This window comes from Bombina bombina, chromosome 2 (assembly GCF_027579735.1).
Source record: "Bombina bombina isolate aBomBom1 chromosome 2, aBomBom1.pri, whole genome shotgun sequence".
NCBI lineage: Eukaryota > Metazoa > Chordata > Amphibia > Anura > Bombinatoridae > Bombina > Bombina bombina.
This window is the reverse complement of record NC_069500.1, coordinates 768,964,271-768,988,565: the sequence shown is the minus strand read 5'-3', so window position 1 is coordinate 768,988,565 and position 24,295 is coordinate 768,964,271. Positions and strand designations below refer to the sequence as shown.

The 24,295-nt window shown below is 40.9% G+C and overlaps 1 protein-coding gene across 1 annotated transcript in view; it reads right to left on the bottom strand.

The window, feature by feature from the left end:
• The window catches only part of SLC25A42 (solute carrier family 25 member 42), a 428,471-nt gene that overhangs the window by 285,195 nt on the left and 118,981 nt on the right, over positions 1–24,295 (bottom strand). The window contains exon 4 of the mRNA XM_053702913.1: positions 18,946–18,971. Coding sequence (XP_053558888.1) covers positions 18,946–18,971 — 26 coding nt within the window. The remainder of the gene's footprint in view (positions 1–18,945; positions 18,972–24,295) is intronic.

The window sequence follows — 24,295 nt, the reverse complement described above, 5'->3', positions numbered from 1 at the left end:
GGAGGGGGTGAAAAGGGCACACCGGGTCTATCCCACTCCTTGTTAACAATTTCTGTAAGCCTTTTAGGTATAGGAAAAACGTCAGTACACGCCGGTACCGCAAAATATTTATCCAGCCTACATACTTTCTCTGGAATTGAAACCGTGTTACAATCATTCAGAGCCGCTAATACCTCCCCTAGTAATACAGGGAGGTTCTCAAGCTTAAATTTAAAATTTGAAATCTCTGAATCCAGTTTACTTAGATCAGATCCGTCACCCACAGAATGAAGCTCTCCATCCTCATGTTCTGCAAATTGTGACGCAGTATCAGACATGGCTCTAGTATTATCAGCGCACTCTGTTCTTACCCCAGAGTGATCGCGTTTACCTCTTAATTCTGGCAATTTAGATAGTACTTCAGTCATAACATTAGCCATGTCTTGCAAAGTGATTTGTATGGGCCGCCCTGATGTACTTGGCGCCACAATATCACGCACCTCCTGAGCGGGAGGCGAAGGTACTGACACGTGAGGAGAGTTAGTCGGCATAACTTCCCCCTCGTTGTCTGGTGATATTTTTTTAACATATAAAGTTTGACTTTTATTCAAAGTAACATCTATACATTGAGTGCACAAATTTCTATTGGGCTCCACATTGGCCTTTAAACATAATGAACAAACAGATTAATTTGTGTCAGACATGTTTAAACAGACTAGCAATAACACTAGCAAGCTTGGAAAAAACTTTTAAATAAATTTACAAGCTATATAAAAAACGCTACTGCGCCTTTAAGAAACATAAAAATGTGACACAGTTGAATTAACAATGAACCAAATATGTTAAAACAACCAAAATTTAACAGAAAATGTATAAAGTTAGCAGAGGATTGCACCCACCAGCAAAAGGATGATTAACCCCTTAATACCCAAAACGGATAACAGTTGAAATAATAAACGTTTTTATCACAGTCAAACACACTGTCACAGGTCTGCTGTGACTGATTACCTCCCTCAAACTAATTTTGGAGACCCCTGGGCTCTGTAGAGACGTCCTGGATCATGGAGGAAGAAATAGGAAGACTGTGACTAAATTTTTACTGCGCAATAAAGCGCTAAAATAGGCCCCTCCCACTCATATTACAACAGTGGGGAAGCTCAGTAAACTGTTTTTATTCAGAAAAAAACGACAGCCATGTGGTAAAAATCATGCCCATAAAGTTTTATCACCAAGTACCTCAGAAAAAACGATTAACATGCCAGTAAACGTTTTAAAAATTGAAAATTATGAAGTGTTATTAATAAGCCTGCTGCTAGTCGCTTTCACTGCAGTGCAGGCTCAAATATTACTTTAATATTGATAGTATTTTCTATTCCCCAGAAATACCTCAGAGTATACATACATACATATCAGCCTGATACCAGTCGCTACTACTGCATTTAAGGCTGCACTTACATTACATCGGTATTAGCAGTATTTTCTCAGTCAATTCCATTCCTTAGAAAATAATTTACTGCACATACCTCCTTGCAGGTGGGCCCTGCATGCTATCCCCTGTTCTGAAGTTACCTCACTCCTCAGAATGGCCGAGAACAGCAAGTGGATCTTAGTTACGGCCGCTAAGATCATAGAAAAACTCAGGCAGATTCTTCTTCTAATGCTGCCTGAGAACAAACAACACACTCCGGTGACGTTTAAAATAACAAACTTTTGATTAAAGAAATAAAAACTAAATTTAACACACCACAGTCCTCTCACACGTCCTATCTTTAGTTAGGTGCAAGAGAATGACTGGATATGACGTAGAGGGGAGGAGCTATATAGCAGCTCTGCTTGGGTGATCCTCTTGCACTTCCTGTTAGGGAGGAGATATAATCCCATAAGTAATGGATGACCCGTGGACTGACTACACTTAACAGGAGAAACACAATTTATGCTTACCTGATAAATGTATTTCTCTTGTGGTGTATCCAGTCCACAGATCATCCATTACTTGTGGGATATTCTCATTCCCAACAGGAAGTTGCAAGAGGACACCCACAGCAGAGCTGTTATATAGCTCCTCCCCTCACTACCATATCCAGTCATTCGACCGAAAACAAGCAGAGAAAGGAGAAACCATAGGGTGCAGTGGTGACTGTAGTTTAAATCTAAAAATTACCTGCCTTAAAATGACAGGGCGGGCCGTGGACTGGATACACCACAAGAGAAATAAATTTATCAGGTAAGCATAAATTGTGTTTTCTCTTGTAAGGTGTATCCAGTCCACGGATCATCCATTACTTGTGGGATACCAATGCTAAAGTACACGGATGAAGGGAGGGACAAGGCAGGTACTTAAATGGAAGGTACCACTGCCTGTAAAACCTTTCTCCCAAAAATAGCCTCCGAAGAAGCAAAAGTGTCAAATTTGTAGAATTTTGAAAAAGTATGAAGCGAAAGACCAAGTCGCCGCTTTGCAAATCTGTTCAACAGACGCCTCATTTTTAAAGGCCCAGGTGGAAGCCACAGCTCTAGTGGAATGAGCTGTAATCCTTTCAGGGGGCTGCTGTCCAGCAGTCTCATAGGCTAAGCGTATTATGCTTCTTAGCCAAAAAGAAAGAGAGGTTGCCGAAGCCTTTTGACCTCTCCTCTGTCCAGAGTAAACCACAAACAAAGCAGATGTTTGTCGAAAATCTTTAGTAGCTTGTAAGTAAAACTTTAAAGCCTGAACTACGTCTAGATTGTGTAACAGACGTTCCTTCTTTGAAGAAGGATTAGGACACAATGATGGAACAACAATCTCTTGATTGATATTCTTGTTAGATACCACCTTAGGTAAAAACCCAGGTTTGGTACGCAGGACAACCTTATCCGTATGGAAAATCAGATAAGGAGAATCACATTGTAAGGCAGATAACTCGGAGACTCTACGAGCCGAGGAAATAGCTACCAAAAAAAGAACTTTCCAAGATAAAAGTTTGATATCTATGGAATGGAGAGGTTCAAATGGAACTCCTTGAAGAACCTTAAGAACCAAATTTAAGCTCCATGGCGGAGCAACCGGTTTAAACACAGGCTTGATTCTAACTAAAGCCTGGCAAAATACCTGAACGTCTGGAACATCTGCCAGACGCTTGTGCAAAAGAATAGACCGAGCAGAAATCTGTCCCTTTAAGGAACTAGCTGACAATCCTTTTTCCAAACCATCTTGGAGAAAGGATAATATCCTGGGAATCCTGACTTTACTCCATGAGTAACCCTTGGATTCACACCAGTAAAGATATTTACGCCATATTTTATGATAAATTTTCCTGGTGACAGGCTTTCGTGCCTGTATCAAGGTATCAATGACTGACACGGAGAAACCACGCTTTGATAAAATCAGGCGTTCAATCTCCATGCAGTCAGTCTCAGAGAAATTAGATTTGGATGGTGGAAAGGACCCTGAAGTAGAAGGTCCTGTCTCAGAGGCAGAGTCCATGGTGGAAAGGATGACATGTCCCCTAGATCTGCATACCAGGTCCTGCGTGGCCACGCAGGCGCTATTAGAATCACCGATGCTCTCTCCTGCTTGATCTTGGCAGTCAGTCGAGGGAGCAAAGGAAACGGTGGAAACACATAAGCCAGGTTGAAAGACCAGGGCGCTGCTAGAGCATCTATCAGCGTCGCCTTGGGGTCCCTGGACCTGGATCCGTAACAAGGAAGCTTGGCGTTCTGTCGAGACGCCATGAGATCCAACTCTGGTTTGCCCTAGCGATGAACCACTTGTGCAAACACCTCCGGATGGAGTTCCCATTCCCCCGGATGAAAAGTCTGTCGACTTAGAAAATCCGCCTCCCAGTTCTCTACACCTGGGATATGGATAGGTGATAGGTGGCAAGAGTGAATCTCCGCCCAGCAAATTATCTTTGAGACTTCTAACATCGCTAGGGAACTTCTTGTTCCCCCTTGATGGTTGATGTAAGCCACAGTCGTGATGCTGTCCGACTGAAATCTGATGAACCTCAGAGTTGCTAACTGAGGCCAAGCTTGAAGAGCATTGAATATCGCTCTCAATTCCAGAATATTTATTGGAAGGAGTGACTCCTCCTGAGTCCACGATCCCTGAGCCTTCAGGGAGTTCCAGACTGCACCCCAACCTAGAAGGCTGGCATCTGTCGTCACAATTGTCCAATCTGGCCTGCGAAAGGTCATACCTTTGGACAGATGGACCCGAGATAGCCACCAGAGAAGAGAATCCCTGGTCTCTTGATCCAGATTTAGTAGAGGGGACAAATCTGTGTAATCCCCGTTCCACTGACTGAGCATGCATAGTTGCAGCGGTCTGAGATGTAAGCGTGCAAACGGCACTATGTCCATTGCCGCTACCATTAAGCCGATTACTTCCATGCACTGAGCCACCGAAGGGCGTGGAATTGAATGAAGAATACGGCAGGAATTTAGAAGTTTTGATAACCTGGACTCCGTCAGGTAAATTTTCATTTCTATAGAATCTATCAGAGTCCCTAGGAAGGAAACTCTTGTGAGTGGGGATAGAGAACTTTTCCTCGTTCACTTTCCACCCATGCGACCTCAGAAATGCTAGTACTATGTCCGTATGAGACTTGGCAATCTGAAAGTTTGACGCCTGTATCAGGATGTCGTCTAAATAAGGGGCCACCGAAATGCCCCGCGGCCTTAGAACCGCCAGAAGCGACCCTAGAACCTTCGTGAAGATTCTTGGGGCTGTAGCTAATCCAAAAGGAAGAGCTACAAACTGGTAATGCCTGTCCAGAAAGGCAAACCTGAGAAACCGATGATGATGATCTTTGTGTATCGGAATGTGAAGATAAGCATCCTTTAGATCCACTGTAGTCATATATTGACCCTCCTGGATCATAGGCAGGATGGTACGAATAGTTCCCATCTTGAATGATGGAACCCTGAGGAATTTGTTTAAGATCTTTAGATCCAAAATTGGTCTGAAGGTTCCCTCCTTTTTGGGAACCACAAACAGATTTGAGTAAAAACCCTGTCCTTGTTCCTCTTTTGGAACTGGATGGATCACTCCCATAACTAGGAGGTCTCGTACACAGTGTAAGAATGCCTCTCTCTTTATCTGGTTTGCAGATAATTGTGAAAGGTGAAATCTCCCTTTTGGGGGAGAAACTTTGAAGTCCAGAAGATATCCCTGGGATATAATTTCCAACGCCCAGGGATCCTTAACATCTCTTGCCCACGCCTGGGCGAAGAGTGAAAGTCTGCCCCCCACTAGATCCGTAAACGGATAGGGGGCCGTTCCTTCATGCTGTCTTAGAGGCAGCAGCAGGTTTTTTAGCCTGCTTACCTTTGTTCCGGGTCTGGTTAGGCCTCCAGACTGCCTTGGACTGAGCAACAGTTCCCTCTTGTCTTGCATTAGAGGAGGTTGATGCCGCACCTGCCTTGAAGTTTCGAAAGGCACGAAAATTAGACTGTTTGGCCCTGGATTTGGACCCGTCCTGAGGAAGGGCATGGCCTTTTCCTCCAGTGATATCAGCAATAATCTCATTCAAACCAGGCCCGAATAAGGTCTGCCCCTTGAAGGGAATGTTAAGCAGCTTAGATTTTGAAGTCACGTCAGCTGACCATGATTTAAGCCATAGCGCCCTGCTCGCCTGTATAGCAAAACCAGAATTCTTAGCCGTTAGTTTAGTCAAATGAACAATGGCATCAGAAACAAAAGAATTGGCTAGCTTAAGTGCCCTAAGTTTGCCAAGTATGTCATCCAATGGAGTCGCTACCTGTAAGGCCTCTTCCAGAGACTCAAACCAGAACGCCGCAGCAGCAGTGACAGGGGCAATGCATGCAAGGGGCTGTAGGATAAAACCTTGTTACTAAATATTTTCTTAAGGTAACCTTCTAATTTTTTATCCATTGGATCTGAAAAAGCACAACTGTCCTCGACAGGGATAGTAGTACGCTTTGCTAAAGTAGAAACTGCTCCCTCCACCTTAGGGACTGTCTGCCATAAGTCCCGTGTGGTGGCGTCTATAGGAAACATTTTTCTAAAAAAATAGGAGGGGGGAGAGAACGGCACACCTGGTCTATCCCATTCCTTAGTAATAATTTCTGTAAACCTTTTAGGTATTGGAAAAACATCAGTACACACCGGCACTGCATAGTATTTATCCAGTCTACACAATTTCTCTGGCACTGCAATTGTGTCACAGTCATTCAGAGCAGCTAAAACCTCCTTAAGTAACACACGGAGGTGTTCAAGCTTAAATTTAAATGTAGAAATATCAGAATCAGGTACCCTTCCTGAATAAGAAACATCACCCACAGACTGAAGTTCTCCTTCCTCAGCTTCAGCATATTGTGAGGCAGTATCAGACATGGTTCTTAAAGCGTCAGTATGCTCTGCATTTCGTCTAACCCCAGAGCTATCTCGCTTACCTCTAAATTCAGGTAGTCTGGCTAATACCGCTGACAGTGTATTATCCATGACTGCTGCCATGTCTTGTAAAGTAATCGCTATGGGCGCCCTTGATGTACTTGGCGCCATTTCAGCGTGGGTCCCTTGAGCGGGAGTCAAAGAATCTGACACGTGGGGAGAGTTAGTCGGCATAACTTCCCCCTCGTTAGATTCCTCTGGTGATAAATTTTTTAAAGACAAAATATGATCTTTATTGCTTAAAGTGAAATCAGTACAATTGGTACACATTCTAAGAGGGGGTTCCACCATGGCTTTTAAACATAATGAACAAGGAGTTTCCTCTATGTCAGACATGTTTATACAGACTAGCAATGAGACTAGCAAGCTTGGAAAACACTTTAAATCAAGTTAACAAGCAAATATAAAAAACGGTACTGTGCCTTTAAGAGAAACAAATTTTGTCAAAATTTGAAAAACAGTGAAAAAAGGCAGTTACACAAACGAAATTTTTACAGTGTATGTAATAGGCTAACAGAGCATTGCACCCACTTGCAAATGGATGATTAACCCCTTAGTTCAAAAAACGGATCAAAAAAACGACAGACGTTTTTTACCAGTCACAACAAACCTACCTTCCCCTATAAATGATTTTAGACCCTTTAGAGATGTCCTGTAGCATTCAGGGAACTTCTGAGGAAAACTGGATGTCTCAGTCTGTAATTTTAACTGCGCAAAAAAGCGCTAAAATAGGCCCCTCCCACTCATATTACAACAGTGGAAAGCCTCAGGAAACTGTTTCTAGGCAAAAATAAAGCCAGCCATGTGGAAAAAATTAGGCCCCAATAAAGTTTTATCACCAAGCATATATAAAAAACGATTAAACATGCCAGCAAACGTTTTATATAGCATTTCTATAAGGGTATTACCCCTGAGAGCAAGCATGATACCAGTCGTTATTAAATCACTGTATTCAGGCTTAACTTACATTTATCAGGTATCAGCAGCATTTTCTAGCATTTCCAATCCAAGAAAAAATTATAACTGCACATACCTCAAGCAGAGTAAACTGCACGCCATTCTCCCTCTGAAGTTACCTCTCTCCTCAGACATATGTGAGAACAGCAATAGATCTTAGTTACAACCTGCTAAGATCATAGAAAACTCAGGCAGATTCTTCTTCTATCTCTGCCTGAGATAAAATAGCACAACTCGGGTACTATTTAAAAATAACAAACTTTTGATTGAAGGAAATAAACTAACTATTTTTCACCACTCCTCTTACTACCTCCATGCGTGTTGAGAGTTGCAAGAGAATGACTGGGTATGGTAGTGAGGGGAGGAGCTATATAACAGCTCTGCTGTGGGTGTCCTCTTGCAACTTCCTGTTGGGAATGAGAATATCCCACAAGTAATGGATGATCCGTGGACTGGATACACATTACAAGAGAAATTAGAATTCTGGCGACCCTTTGGTCTATTCTTTTTATCCTGAGGTAGGAATGACCCCTTTCCACCTGAAATTATTTCTGCCAGACCAAGGTTTTACCCTTACAAGGCAGAGATAAAAGCTTGGACTTGGATGTAAAATCTGCAGACCAAGATTTTAACCACAGAGCTCTGCGAGCTAAAACAGTAAAACCAGAAATCTTCACACCCAGCCTAAGAACTTGATTGTTGGCATCACAAATAAAGTTATTGGCTAGCTTGAGAGAATTGATTCTGTCTTGGATCTCCTCTATAGTAATCTCTTCTAGGATAGGATTAGATAAGTCATTGCACCAATAAGATGATGCCCCCGCAACTGTAGCAATACTAGCCACAGGTTGCCACTGTAATCCCTGATGAATGTACATCTTCAAAAAAGTCTCAAGCTTCTAATCCATGGGATCCTTGAAAGAACTATCTTCAATAGGAATAGTAGTTCTCTTAGCTCCCTCTACCTTGGGCCCCATGCGCCACGAATCACAAATAGCATTAGCAACAGAAACATCTTTTTAAAAACAGGGGACGGGGAAAAAGGAATCCCTGGTTTATCTCATTCCTGAGTTATAAATATCTGTCATACAGTCTGGAACTGGAACTACTTCCACAAATGAGGGTACATCATATACCCTACTAAGCTTACTAGACCTATTTGGATTCTCAGCAACAGATGCATCAGATTTCTCCAACATAGGTGTGTCCGGTCCACGGCGTCATCCTTACTTGTGGGATATTCTCTTCCCCAACAGGAAATGGCAAAGAGCCCAGCAAAGCTGGTCACATGATCCCCCCTAGGCTCCGCCTTCCCCAGTCATTCTCTTTGCCGTTGTACAGGCAACATCTCCACGGAGATGGCTTAGAGTTTTTTGGTGTTTAAATGTAGTTTTATTGCTTCAATCAAGAGTTTGTTATTTTAAAATAGTGCTGGTATGTACTATTTACTCTGAAACAGAAAGGAGACTAAGATTTCTGTTTGTAAGAGGAAGATGATTTTAGCAACCGTTACTAAAATCGATGGCTGTTTCCACACAGGACTGTTGAGATGAAGTAACTTCAGTTGGGGGGAACAGTGTGCAGACTTTTACTGCTTGAAGTATGACACATTTCTAACAAGACTTGGTAATGCTGGAAGCTGTCATTTTCCCTATGGGATCCGGTAAGCCATTTTAATAACAATTTATAAAGGGCTTCACAAGGGCTTTAAAGACTGGTAGACATTTTTCTGGGCTAAAACGTTTGTTTTATAAGCATGTTTAATGGTTTGTTACTCTGAGGAGTTGTTTTTATCTGGGAATTTTGATAATAAAAACGGCAGGCACTGTATTGGACACCTTTTTCACTGGGGGCCTTCTCTAGTCATAGGCAGAGCCTCAGTTTCGCGCCACTAATGCGCAGTTGTTTTTTGGGAATCAAAGCATGCAGATGCATGTGTGAGGAGCTCTGATACACTGAAAAAGCGTGCTGAAGGCGTCATTTGGTATCGTATTCCCCTCTGGGCTTGGTTGGGTCTCAGCAAAGCAGATACCAGGGACTGTATAGGGGTTAAATGTAAAAACGGCTCCGGTTCCGTTATTTTAAGAGTTAAAACTTTCAAATTTGGTGTACAATACTTTCAAGGCTTTATGACACTGTGGTGAAATTTTGGTGAATTTTGGACAATTCCTTCATACTTTTTCGCATATTCAGTAATAAAGTGTGTTCAGTTTAAAATTTAAAGTGACAGTAACGGTTTTATTTTAAAACGTTTTTTGTACTTTGTTATCAAGTTTATGCCTGTTTAACATGTCTGTACCATCAGATAGACTATGTTCTGTATGTCAGGAAGCCAAAGTTCCTTCTCATTTAAATAGATGTGATGCATGTGATAGTGAAAATGATGCCCAAGATGATTCCTCTAGTGAGGGGAGTAAGCATGGTACTGCATCATCCCCTTATGTGTCTACACCAGTCTTGCCCACACAAGAGGCCCCTAGTACATCTAGTGCGCCTATTCTTCTTACTATGCAACAATTAACGGCTGTAATGGATAATTCTATTAAAAACATTTTAGCCAAAATGCCCACTTATCAGCGAAAGCGCGACTGCTCTGTTTTAGATACTGAAGAGCATGAGGGCGCAGATGATAATGGTTCTGACATGCCCTTACACCAGTCTGAAGGGGCTAGGGAGGTTTTGTCTGAGGGAGAAATTTCAGATTCAGGAAAAATTTCTCAACAAGCTGAACCGGATGTTATTACGTTCAAATTTAAATTGGAACATCTCCGCGCTCTGCTTAAGGAGGTGTTATCTACTCTGGATGATTGTGACAATTTGGTCATTCCAGAGAAATTATGTAAGATGGACAAGTTCCTAGAGGTCCCGGTGCCCCCCGAAGCTTTTCCTATACCCAAGCGGGTGGCGGATATTGTAAACAAAGAATGGGAAAGGCCCGGCATACCTTTTGTCCCTCCCCCTATATTTAAGAAATTGTTTCCTATAGTCGACCCCAGAAAGGACTTATGGCAGACAGTCCCTAAGGTCGAGGGGGCGGTCTCTACTTTAAACAAACGCACTACTATCCCTATAGAAGATAGTTGTGCTTTCAAAGATCCTATGGATAAAAAGTTAGAAGGTTTGCTTAAAAAGATGTTTGTTCAGCAAGGTTACCTTCTACAGCCAATTTCATGCATTGTTCCTGTTACTACAGCAGCGTGTTTCTGGTTTGATGAACTAGAAAAGTCGCTAGATAAAGATACCTCTTATGAGGAGATTATGGACAGAATTCGCGCTCTTAAATTGGCTAACTCTTTTACTCTAGACGCTACCCTGCAATTAGCTAGATTAGCGGCGAAAAATTCAGGGTTTGCTATTGTGGCGCGCAGAGCGCTTTGGCTAAAGTCTTGGTCAGCGGATGCGTCATCCAAGAACAAATTGCTTAATATTCCTTTCAAGGGGAAAACGCTGTTTGGCCCTGATTTGAAAGAGATTATTTCAGATATCACTGGGGGAAAGGGCCATGCCCTTCCTCAGGATAGGTCTTTCAAGGCTAAAAATAAACCTAATTTTCGTCCCTTTCGTAGAAACGGACCAGCCTCAAGTTCTACACCCTCTAAGCAAGAGGGTAATACGTCTCAAGCCAAGCCTGCCTGGAGGCCAATGCAAGGCTGGAACAAAGGAAAGCAGGCCAAGAAGCCTGCTACTGCTACAAAGACAGCATGAGATGTTGGCCCCCGATCCGGGACCGGATCTGGTGGGGGGCAGACTTTCTCTCTTCGCTCAGGCATGGGCAAGAGATGTTCTGGATCCTTGGGCCCTAGAAATAGTCTCCCAAGGTTATCTTCTGGAATTCAAGGAGCTACCCCCAAGGGGAAGGTTCCACGGGTCTCAATTGTCTTCAGACCACATAAAAAAACAGGCATTCTTACATTGTGTAGAAGACCTGTTAAAAATGGGAGTGATTCATCCCGTTCCATTAAAGGAACAAGGGATGGGATTCTACTCCAATCTGTTCATAGTTCCCAAAAAAGAGGGAACATTCAGACCAATCTTGGATCTCAAGATCTTAAACAAATTTCTCAGGGTTCCATCGTTCAAAATGGAAACCATTCGAACAATTCTTCCTACCATCCAGGAAGGTCAATTCATGACCACGGTGGATTTAAAGGATGCGTATCTACATATTCCTATCCACAAGGAACATCATCAGTTCCTAAGGTTCGCCTTTCTGGACAAACATTACCAGTTTGTGGCACTTCCATTCGGATTAGCCACTGCCCCAAGAATTTTCACAAAGGTACTAGGGTCCCTTCTAGCGGTGCTAAGACCGAGGGGCATTGCAGTAGTACCTTACTTGGACGACATTCTGATTCAAGCGTCGTCCCTGTCACAAGAAAAGGCTCATACGGACATTGTCCTAGCCTTTCTCAGATCTCACGGGTGGAAAGTGAACGTAGAGAAAAGTTCTCTATCTCCGTCAACAAGAGTCCCCTTCTTGGGAACAATAATAGACTCCTTAGAAATGAGGATTTTTCTGACAGAAGCCAGAAAATCAAAACTTCTAAACTCTTGTCAAGTACTTCATTCTGTTCTTCTTCCTTCCATAGCGCAGTGCATGGAAGTAATAGGTTTGATGGTTGCGGCAATGGACATAGTTCCTTTTGCGCGAATTCATCTAAGACCATTACAACTGTGCATGCTCAGACAGTGGAATGGGGATTATACAGACTTGTCTCCAACGATACAAGTAGATCAGAGGACCAGAGATTCACTCCGTTGGTGGCTGACCCTGGACAACCTGTCACAAGGGATGAGCTTCCGCAGACCAGATTGGGTCATTGTCACGACCGACGCCAGTCTGGTGGGCTGGGGCGCGGTCTGGGAACCCCTGAAAGCTCAGGGTCTTTGGTCTCGGGAAGAATCTCTGCTACCGATAAACATTCTGGAACTGAGAGCGATATTCAATGCTCTCAAGGCTTGGCCTCAGCTAGCAAAGGCCAAATTCATAAGGTTTCAATCAGACAACATGACGACGGTTGCGTATATCAACCATCAGGGGGGAACAAGGAGTTCCCTGGCGATGGAAGAAGTGACCAAAATAATTCAATGGGCGGAGACTCACTCCTGCCACTTGTCTGCAATCCACATCCCAGGAGTGGACAATTGGGAAGCGGATTTTCTGAGTCGTCAGACATTTCATCCGGGGGAGTGGGAACTCCATCCGGAAATCTTTGCCCACATAACTCAATTATGGGGCATCCCAGACATGGATCTGATGGCGTCTCGCCAGAACTTCAAGGTTCCTTCCTACGGGTCCAGATCCAGGGATCCCAAGGCGGCTCTAGTGGATGCACTAGTAGCACCTTGGACCTTCAACCTAGCTTATGTGTTCCCACCGTTTCCTCTCATTCCCAGGCTGGTAGCCAGGATCAAACAGGAGAGGGTATCGGTGATCTTGATAGCTCCTGCGTGGCCACGCAGGACTTGGTATGCAGACCTGGTGAATATGTCATCGGCTCCACCATGGAAGCTACCTCTGAGACAGGACCTTCTTGTTCAAGGTCCGTTCGAACATCCGAATCTGGCCTCACTCCAACTGACTGCTTGGAGATTGAACGCTTGATTTTATCAAAGCGAGGGTTCTCAGATTCTGTCATTGATACTCTTGTTCAGGCTAGAAAGCCTGTAACTAGAAGAATCTACCATAAAATATGGAAAAGATATATCTGTTGGTGTGAATCTAAAGGATTCCCATGGGACAAGATAAAAATTCCTAGGATTCTATCCTTTCTTCAAGAAGGTTTGGAGAAAGGATTATCTGCAAGTTCTTTGAAGGGACAGATTTCTGCTTTATCTGTTTTACTTCACAAAAAGCTGGCGGCTGTGCCAGACGTTCAAGCTTTTGTTCAGGCTCTGGTTAGAATCAAGCCTGTTTACAAAAATTTGACTCCTCCCTGGAGTCTCAATCTAGTTCTTTCAGTTCTTCAGGGGATTCCGTTTGAACCCCTACATTCCGTTGATATAAAGTTATTATCTTGGAAAGTTTTGTTTTTGGTTGCAATTTCTTCTGCAAGAAGAGTTTCAGAATTATCTGCTCTGCAGTGTTCTCCTCCATATCTGGTGTTCCATGCTGATAAGGTGGTTTTGCGTACTAAACCTGGTTTTCTTCCGAAAGTTGTTTCTAACAAAAATATTAACCAGGAGATAGTCGTGCCTTCTTTGTGTCCTAATCCAATTTCAAAGAAGGAACGTTTGTTGCACAACTTGGATGTAGTTCGTGCTCTCAAATTTTACTTAGCAGCCACTAAGGATTTCAGACAAACATCTTCTTTGTTTGTTGTTTATTCTGGTAAAAGGAGAGGTCAAAAAGCAACTTCTACCTCTCTCTCTTTCTGGCTTAAAAGCATTATCCGATTGGCTTATGAGACTGCTGGACGGCAGCCTCCTGAAAGAATCACAGCTCACTCCACTAGGGCTGTGGCTTCCACATGGGCCTTCAAGAACGAGGCTTCTGTTGATCAGATATGTAAGGCAGCGACTTGGTCTTCACTGCACACTTTTACCAAATTCTACAAATTTGATACTTTTGCTTCATCTGAGGCTATTTTTGGGAGAAAGGTTTTGCAAGCCGTGGTGCCTTCCATCTAGGCGACCTGATTTGTTCCCTCCCATCATCCGTGTCCTAAAGCTTTGGTATTGGTTCCCACAAGTAAGGATGACGCCGTGGACCGGACACACCTATGTTGGAGAAAACAGAATTTATGCTTACCTGATAAATTACTTTCTCCAACGGTGTGTCCGGTCCACGGCCCGCCCTGGTTTTTAATCAGGTCTGATGAATTATTTTCTCTAACTACAGTCACCACGGTGGTATATGATTTCTCCTATGCATATTCCTCCTTTACGTCGGTCGAATGACTGGGGAAGGCGGAGCCTAGGGGGGATCATGTGACCAGCTTTGCTGGGCTCTTTGCCATTTCCTGTTGGGGAAGAGAATATCCCACAAGTAAGGATGACGCCGTGGACCGGACACACCGTTGGAGAAAGTAATTTATCAGGTAAGCATAAATTCTGTTTCTTCCACAGTAGCAAGAACCTCCTTCAAAAGAACTCAAAGGTTTTCTAACTTAAAGTGATGGTAAACTCTCCCCTTTTAAAAATCAGATCTGGAATGTAAGCGCTATTTTAGATGGGGTTTTATTCATCATGTGCAATGAAGATGCGCTATAACTTAGTTATTAATATAGATATGAAATTCAAATACCCCACGTTACACCACCCACTTCAAAAGTCAATTTTCCCGTCAGCTAAATGATTGAATTACTCTCCAATCATCGCTCTAGCTACAACAAAAGTGCCATATGGGGAGAGCGCGGATTGGACAACAATTCAATCTGTTAGCTCACAGAAAAGTTTACTTTTGAAGTGGGCGGGGGAGCATGCAGTATTTGCATTTCATATCTATATTAATAACTAAGTTATACTGCATCTTCATTACAGCTAATGAATTAAACTTCATCTAAAATAGCGCTTACATTCCAGATCTGATTTTATAAAGGGGAGAGTTTACCATCACTTTAAAACTGAAAATAATCTTTTTTGTAGAATTCGTCACTGCAGTATCAGAATCTGACAATTCCCCCTCAGAAGTCACTGAAAAATCATCCTCATAAGATAACAGACAAACTGACTAACGCAGCCTTAGCGGAGTCAGCATTACTAACATCAATATGTTTAAATTTCCTCTTATGCTTACCAAAAACATTTGGGAAAGCTGATAAAGCTGCAGAAATAGCAGAAGTAATCAGCGCAGTGTTATCCCCAGGTAATAAAAAACACCCCCAGGAGGCTGAGAGGAACTGCAGGGCACTGCATAGGAAGCTTGAGGGGAGAGCTGAGGCGTAGCTAGGATAACATAGAAACATAGATATTGACGGCAGATAAGAGCCATAGGCCCAGCAAGTCTGCCCGACCTTACCTAACAGTATAAACTTATCTAGTTCGTAGGATAGCCCTATGCTTGTCCCATGCATTTTTAAAGTCCCCCCCAGTGTTTGTTGCTACTACCTCTTGAGGAAGTTTATTCCATAAATCAATCACTCTTTCTGTAAAGAAGTGCTTCCTCAAATTACTCCTGAATCTACTACCCTTTAACTTGAGCTCATGACCCCTTGTTCTTGAATTTTCCATTTTATGTAAAATACCCAGAGCCTCAGTTTTACTAAACCCTTTAATGTACTTGAAAGTTGCTATCATATCACCTCTTTCCCTTCTCTCCTCTAAGCTATACATATTTAGGTCATTGAGCCTATCCTGGTAAGTTTTATTTTTTAGACCATGTACCATTTTGGTAGCCCTCCTTTGCACAGATTCAAGTTTGTTAATATCCTTCTGAAGATATGGCCTCCAGAACTGCACACAATACTCAAGATGAGGCCTAACTAATGATCTATAAAGTGGCATAAGAACCTTACTATTTCTGCTGCAAATATCTCTACCAATACATCCAAGCATTCTGCTAGCCTTACTCGCTGCATTACTACATTGTTTACTAAGTTTTAAATCATCTGAAATAATAATTCCCGAGTCCTGTTCCTCGTCTGTAACAGTCAGTAAAGTGTCATTGAGTCTGTAATTAACATTTGGATTTTTCTTCCCTAAATGCATTATTTTACACTTTGCGGTGTTAAACTTTAGATCCCAGTCGTTTGTCCAATCCTCCAATTTTTTAAAAAAAACAAAGAGTCAAATAAACATTAGAACAAACCTGACCATGATGTAGGATACACTCAGTGTAGATAAGACATAGAATTAGAAACAGTAACTATTTTTGACTAAGCAGTTTAATATATATTCTATTGGTTTTAAAGGATAATGCGAATCATTACAATTGTGTATATATGTATGCTGTTTTAACCAATTTTTGAAACTGCAAACTATGATATGCAATGTTTGATTTAACCTATGCATTGAAAATTATGATGTGCACTGTTTTATAACATACATTATTGTGTCTACATTTGTTGATAAAACATATCAGTAGCTAGGATACTGATGATGTCACAGATCACTCCCACAACAAGTGTTACCAATTATGTTAATTGGTTTGTTTAGGAATATATAGCAAGTGTTTGTAAACTATTTTTATTATGCCTGAAGAAACAGTCTGAGACTGAGAAACGCGTCGCAATCTATACATATTTTATTAAAGTGATTTTAACTTTTACTAAAAACACTTGCTGCCTTTGAATTGGTTATTATCCAAGGATACGACTGACCTATAGACCATCTAGAGGACATTGTATGCTGTATACCATGGTTATAAGTCTGTTGGGTGACTGAATTAATCCCAGCCTGTCTCTATAGCATCATTGGAGATGCTCCATCAAATGGGAGTTTAAACTTTATATAATTATCTGGTGTGGAATCACTCTAGCCATACAATACTAGGCCATATAGGCTTTTTTGTGCTTCTTATCTTACACAGTACCTGTAAAAATTTGGGAGGTCGGTCTGCTGGGTGACTGTTATAGATCCCAGACTGTGCCATTTGCACCAACTGAGGTGCTTCATCACATGTGAGTGTAATTATTTAGCAATACCTACCACTCTTTGGAACCTACAATATTGGGCCATGTGGCGCATCTGTCTCTGATATTTTACAATCCTCCAATTGTTGTATATCACTTCTCATTTTGTCTACCCCCCCTGGAACATCCACTCTGTTGCAAATTTTTGTATCATAACAATATCCTGAGAGACAGGAGGCTCAGGGAGAGACATCTTATCTTTAAAAATTAAAGTTGTATTTAGACATGAAGAGCAAAACTGTACAGGAGGAATTATCTTAGCCTCCAAACACAATAAGCATTTTTCAAATGAATCAACTTCAGAATTAGTATCCTTAATTGGGAATCAGCTCCTAGCAATTAACAAAAAAATTGAAATGCCAAAAACAAATTAAGTTTATATATATGAAGCAATAAAACATAACTAAGCACCTAAAACCATCAGCTCTGCTGATGTCTTACCCCTCCAGAAGTTGCTATCCCACTAGCACAGAAAACAGCCCAAATCCATTCGCAACTGTAGACAGAGGAAACTGCAACCTCCACACTCGCCGCGGGAAACTCTGATCTGAACAGAGAAGCCGAAAACCGGAAGTGCCGAGGAGCGGTCACGTGACCACAATTAAAAATTATTTTTTATTTTATTTTTTTCAACGGCGTGAAAACCGACAGCAGCACAGCAAAAGTGAATGGGCCAAATAAGCTGAGCTGAAAAGCGATTGCAACAAGTTAAAGTAGAACACACACATTTTCACACTTTTTCTGAGGTGTGGCAGCATCTCCGTTTATACCAGGGACCTATAGAAAAGAAAGAACAGAGTAACCATACCTGGCTTTCTATAATAGGGGTAGCAATAATGTTAGAAGTTTAAGCAAAGACCACCTCGCCGTCTTCTAACTGCTAATAGCCACCATTACTCTTACTAAAGAGATTGACATGGACACAGCAAGACCACAATCCTTGCTTGCAGGGAAAAGTACCCATAAAAGGGCTTAAAAAAAAATCTTCAGACACCATCTTCGCCATCCTCCCATGATCAAGGCAAACAGAATGACTGAGGGTTATGGGTAAGGGAAGTGATACTTAACAGCTCTGGTGGGGTGCTCTTTGCCTCCTCCTGTTAGCCAGGAGTGAATATCCCACTAGTAATTAGAATGTTTTGTGGACTCTCCATGCCATAGGAAAGAAATTACAATTATAGTAAAAAAAAAAAATGTAAAAGGGTTAAACAAAAAAGGATATGGTATATGGCAAGGTATTTGACTGAGGAGGGTTTAAAAGTATTTTATATATATATATATATATATATATATATATATATATATATATATATATATATATATATATATATATATACACATTTATTTTTATATGTATGTATATATTTCCTTCTAAGTGAAGTACATAGGAATTTGAAGTATGCATAACGCACATTTGGCTTTAGAGCAGTTGGTCTAGCGTGTGATCAATAAATATAAAAGGATTTCTTTAGTGCATCCCATTGAAGTCTATGGGGAACGGGAGATAGCGTGGTCGTGATTCCAGCGCAAACCTGGAAGTGCTAATTTTTTACCTTGAGCGCTGTTAGCGCTCATGAGCAATAAAAAAAATTATAGCTCCACTTGAAATCTCTGCCTATAATCGGTGAGCGTAAGCAATAGAGAAAAACTTCTAAGAGAACAGTCTATAAAACCAGAAGTTAAACCACATAAATAATAATCGATTGACTGGACCCTTGCAGTAGCAAGCATGCAGTATTGAAATGGGGCATACTATCTTTCTTTATCTATAGGACAACCTACCTAACTCCAAATATAATTAGAAACTGACCTGACTGAAACAGGAAGGAAATAAGCGGTTTCTAGAAGGTATTTTTTTACTTACATCATTTGTTTTAGATATCTGCCAATCATATGGGTTGCAGAAGAGCATGAGATAATGATGATTATATTAAACTGTATATATCCTGTATTCCCACTACTGCAATTACAGCATATTAACACATTGGTATAGCATTACAAATTCTCAGCTTATGTTTATAATCCAATAAACAGTGAAATTACCTTGGCAGAAAATCTGTTTGAAGACACTGGAAGACAAAAAAAAAAGGATGCCATAGACTAATTAGCATAAGCAAAGGGAGAAAGACAAGACAAAACAACAACTATAATTTTAAAACAAATTCAATTAAAGCATCAAAAAAAAAATAAAGGGTGAAATAAAATACAAAACTTAAATACATACTTTTTTGCCCAACCCATAATGTCACCACTTAAAAAAAAAAAAAAAAAGGAAAAATAAAAGATATTGGCCTCTACTATTCAAGCCGTCGACTTTCTTGCATTCGCCGGCACCAATACGCTCGCCTAAGATCACCTAACATCGCTGCCGCGGACCTGAATACGTTCTCCACAATTATCAAGAAAGCTGTCAAAAAGCTGCGCACCAAGTACGGAGTGATGAGCAGCGGACTATTGTTAACTAACAGTCATTGATCTCGCTGCTCTTCGGATTTTTCACAGCTTTCTTGCTACCCTGTCACTAAGCACCCACACTATACTATACTGTTTTACCCCCTCTCCCAGAGCCCCCCGCAACTAAATAAAGTTATTAACCCTTAAACCGCCGCTCCCGGACTCCGCCGCAGCTCTAATAAATGTATTAACCCCTAAACCGCCGCTCACAGAGCCCACCGCCACCTACATTATACCTATTAACCCCTAATCTTCTGCCCCCTATACCGCCGCCACCTACATAAAGTTATTAACCCCTATCCTGCTGATCCCGGACCCCGCCGCAATTAAATAAAATTGTTTAACACCTAAACTGCCCCTAAAATAATTTCAATTTTCTTAAACTAATTACACCTAATCTAATCCCCCTAATAAAATAAAAAAGCCCCCCAAAATAATAAAAATCCCTACCCTATACCAAATTACAAATAGCCCTCAAAAGGGCTTTTTTGCAAGGCATTGCCCCAAAGTAATCAGCTCTTTTACCTGTAAAAAAAAAAAAAAGACAATACCCCCCCCCAACATTACAACCCACCACCCACACACCCAACCCTACTCTAAAACCCACCCAATCCCCCCTTAATAAAACCTAACACTAACCCCTTGAAGATCACCCTACCTTGAGACGTCTTCATCCAACCGGGCCTAAGTCTACAACGAAGCCAGGCGAAGTCTTCATCCAACCGGGCAGAAGAGGTCCTCCAGACGGGCAGAAGTCTTCATCCAGGCGGCATCTTCCATCTTCATCCATCCGACGAGGAGCGGCTCAATCTTGAATACATCCAGACCGACGACTACCCGACGAATGACGGTTCCTTTAAATGACGTCATCCAAGATGGCGTCCCTTGAATTCCGATTGGCTGATAGAATTCTATCAGCCGATCGGAATTAAGGTAAGAAAAATCCTATTGGCTGATGCAATCAGCCAATAGGATTGAGCTCGCATTCTATTGGCTGATTGGAACAGCCAATAGAATGCGAGCTCAATCCTATCGGCTGATTGGATCAGCCAATAGGAATGAACTTCAATCCTATTGGCTGATGCAGTCAGCCAATAGGATTTTTCCTACCTTAATTCCGATCGGCTGATAGAATTCTATCAGCCAACCAGAAATTCAAGGGACGCCATCTTGGATGACGTCATTTAAAGAAACCGTCATTCGTCGGTCTGTATGGATGCTCCGCGTCGGATGGATGAAGATAGAAGATGCCGCCTGGATGAAGACTTCTGCCCGTCTGGAGGACCTCTTCTGCCCGGTTGGATGAAGACTTCGCCTGGCTTCATTGAGGACTTAGGCCCGGTTGGGTGAAGACGTCTCAAGGTAGGGTGATCTTCAAGGGGTTAGTGTTAGGTTTTATTAAGGGGGGATTGGGTGGGTTTTAGAGTAAGGTTGGGTGTGTGGGTGGTGGGTTGTAATGTTGGGGGGGGTATCGTAATTTTTTTACAGGTAAAAGAGCTGATTACTTTGGGGCAATGCCCCGCAAAAAGTCCTTTTAAGGGCTATTTGTAATTTAGTATAGGGTAGGGATTTTTATTATTTTGGGGGGCTTTTTTATTTTATTAGGGGGATTAGATTAGGTGTAATTGGTTTAAGAAAATTGAAATTATTTTTTATTTTCTGTAATTTAGTGTTTTTTTATTTTTTTGTACTTTAGTTAATTTTATTTAATTTTAATTAATTGTATTTCATTGTAGTTAATTTATTTAATTAATTTAATTTAGTGTAGTGGTAGGTGTAATTGTAACTTAGGTTAGGATTTATTTTACAGGTAAATGTGTATTTATTTTAGCTATGTAGTTATTAAATAGTTAACTATTTAGTAACTATTATACCTACTTAAAATAAATACAAACTTGCCTGTAAAATAAAAATAAACCCTAAGCTAGATACAAATGTAACTATTAGTTATATTGTAGCTATCTTAGGGTTTATTTTACAGGTAAGTATTTAGTTTTAAATAGGAATAATTTAGTTAAAGGAATTTTATTTAGATTTATTTAAATTATATTTAAGTTAGGGGGTGTTAGGGTTAGAGTTAGACTTAGATTTAGGGGTTAATAAATTTAATATAGTAGCGGCGGTGTGGGGGGTAGATTAGGGGTTAATAAATATAATGTAGGTGGCGGTGGGCTCCGGGAGCGGCGGTTTAGGGGTTAATAAGTAAAATGTAGGTGGCGGCGATGTGGTGGGGGAGATTAGGGGTGTTTAGAATCGGGGTACATGTTATTGTGTTAGGTGTAGACATTTACCATAGGAATCAATGGGATATCGGGCAGCAGCGAACATGAGCTTTTGCTGCTGTCAGACTCCCATTGATTCCTATGGCATCCGCCGCCTCCAGGGCAGCGGATTGAAAACCAAGTACGCTGGGCCGGAATAGTGGCGAGCGTACATGCTAGTTTTTTGATAACTACCAAAAGTAGTCAGATTGTGCCGAACTTGCGTTCGGAACATCTGTAGTGACGTAACCATCGATCTGTGTCGGACTGAGTCCGGCGGATCGTATGTTACGTCACTATATTCTACTTTTGCCGGTCTGTAGGGTTTGATAACTACGGCGAATCAGGCTCGCCACAAATACGCTGCAGAATTCCAGCGTATTTGCAGTGGACAGCTTGATAAATAGAGGCCATTGTCTGGATTTTGTCCAGCAGTTAAACTCACACAATACCAACATTAGCTTCCTTATTGGTAAAATTATCATAAGTCAACACTACCTGCAGATGACAATTCTTTCATCTCTCATTTCTTTTTAATATTTTTTGTAGTTATTTGTATTGCTAATAAACTGTACCAAAACCCAAGCCTTTAATATTACACCTTTATATGCCCCCCTGTATAACATATTTATTCTAACTAGATCTACATAGCAAGATTTTAAAAAATGCAAAGATGGTGCCCTGGCCATTAAGATTTTGGTTATGGTCAAGTACTATCTTCTTCTTCATTATACAACTTGTCTGCATCAGGACAAGATATTTATTTTTAATACAGAAAATATTACACATTATATATAATATGAAACTAGAAATTAAATACAAAAATACAGAAAAATATATATCGGCTCAAATTCTTACCTAATACTAATAGCTAATATAAAGAACCTGAGAACATGAAAAAAATATAATAGTTTGACTATGAAAGTATTCTAAAACTACTGTAAAGTTTTACTAATTGAGAAAAATTGCATTTATTTCAAACAAAAATAAAAAGGCCAGATTCATATAATTTGAAGTGTGAGGCTGATATAACCTGGAGTAAAAATTCTAGAACACAATCTTGATTTGCTGAATACAAAGATGGTTCTTGTATTAAGAGTGTCAAACAAACTCTTCTTGCAGAAGTTATTGCTATTAAGAAAATTATTTTAAAGGGACAGTCTACATTAAAATTATTATGGTTTAAAAAGATAGATGACGCCTTTACTAACCATTCCCCAGCTTTGCACAACCAACATTGTTAGATTAATATACTTTATAACATTTAAACCTCTAAATTTCTTCCTGTTTCAAAGGCTCGATAGACAGCCTCTTAATCACATGCTTTTGTATTTGCTTTTCACAACAGGAGACTGCTAGTTCATGTGGGCCATATAGATAACATGTTCACGCCCGAGGAGTTATTAAAGATTTAGCTCAACATAGTAGTAACTGCAAGGGGGCTGTCAGAAGATGCTTAGATACAAGGTAATCACAGAGGTAAAAAGTATATTAATATAACTGTGTTGGTTATGCAAAACTGGGGAATGGGTAATAAAGGCATTATCTATGTTCTAAAACAATAACTATTCTATTGTAGACTGTCCTTTTAAGACTGCTGAAATGGAGGATTTGTAGATAACTATAATGCAAGAATTCTAAACTTTGGCAAAGCTTAGTATCAGATATTTAGGGGCCTAGTTATCAAGCCGTCAACCTCAAATACGCTGGAATTCCGCAGCGTATTTGTGGCGAGGCTGATTCGCCTTAGTTATCAAAGGCTCGAGACCGGCAAAAGTAGAATTTTGTGACGTAAACTTCGATCCGCCGGACTCAGTCCGACACAGATCGATTCTTACGTCACTCCGGCACATTCTCACTACTTTTGCTAGATATCAAAAAACTAGCAGGTACGCTCGGCACTTTTACGGCCCAGCGTACCTGGTTTTCAAAGCGCCAGCCTGGAGGCGGCGGATCCCATAGGAATCAATGGGAGTCTGACCATAGCGAAAGTACAAGTTCGCTGCTGACAGACATCCCATTGATTCCTATGGGAGCTGTCTACACCTAACACCCTAACATGTACCCCGAGTCTAAACACCGCTAATCTGACCCCCCCTACACCGCCGCAACTAAAGTTATTACCCCCTAAACCGCCGCTCCCGGAGCCCACCGCAACTATAATAAAATGTATTAACCCCTAAACCGCCGCTCCCTGAACCCGCCGCAACCTATATTAAATGTATTAACCCCTATCCTGCCCCCCCTACACCGTCGTCACCTATAATAAATGTATTAACCCCTATCCTGCCCCCCACTACGCCGCCGCCACTGTAATAAAATTATTAACCCCTAAACCTAAGTCTAACCCTAACCCTAACGCCCCCCTAACTTAAATATTAATTAAATAAATCTAAATAAATTAACTCTTATTAACTAAATGAATCCTATTTAAAACTAAATACTTACCTTTAAAATAAACCCTAATATAGCTACAATATAATTAATAATTATATTATAGCTATCTTAGGATTTATATTTATTTTACAGGTAACTTTGTATTTATTTTAGCTAGTTAAAATAGTTATTAAATAGTTATTAACTATTTAATAACTACCTAGCTAAAAGAAATACAAAATTACCTGTAAAATAAATCCTAACCTAAGTTACAATTAAACCTAATACTACACTATCATTAA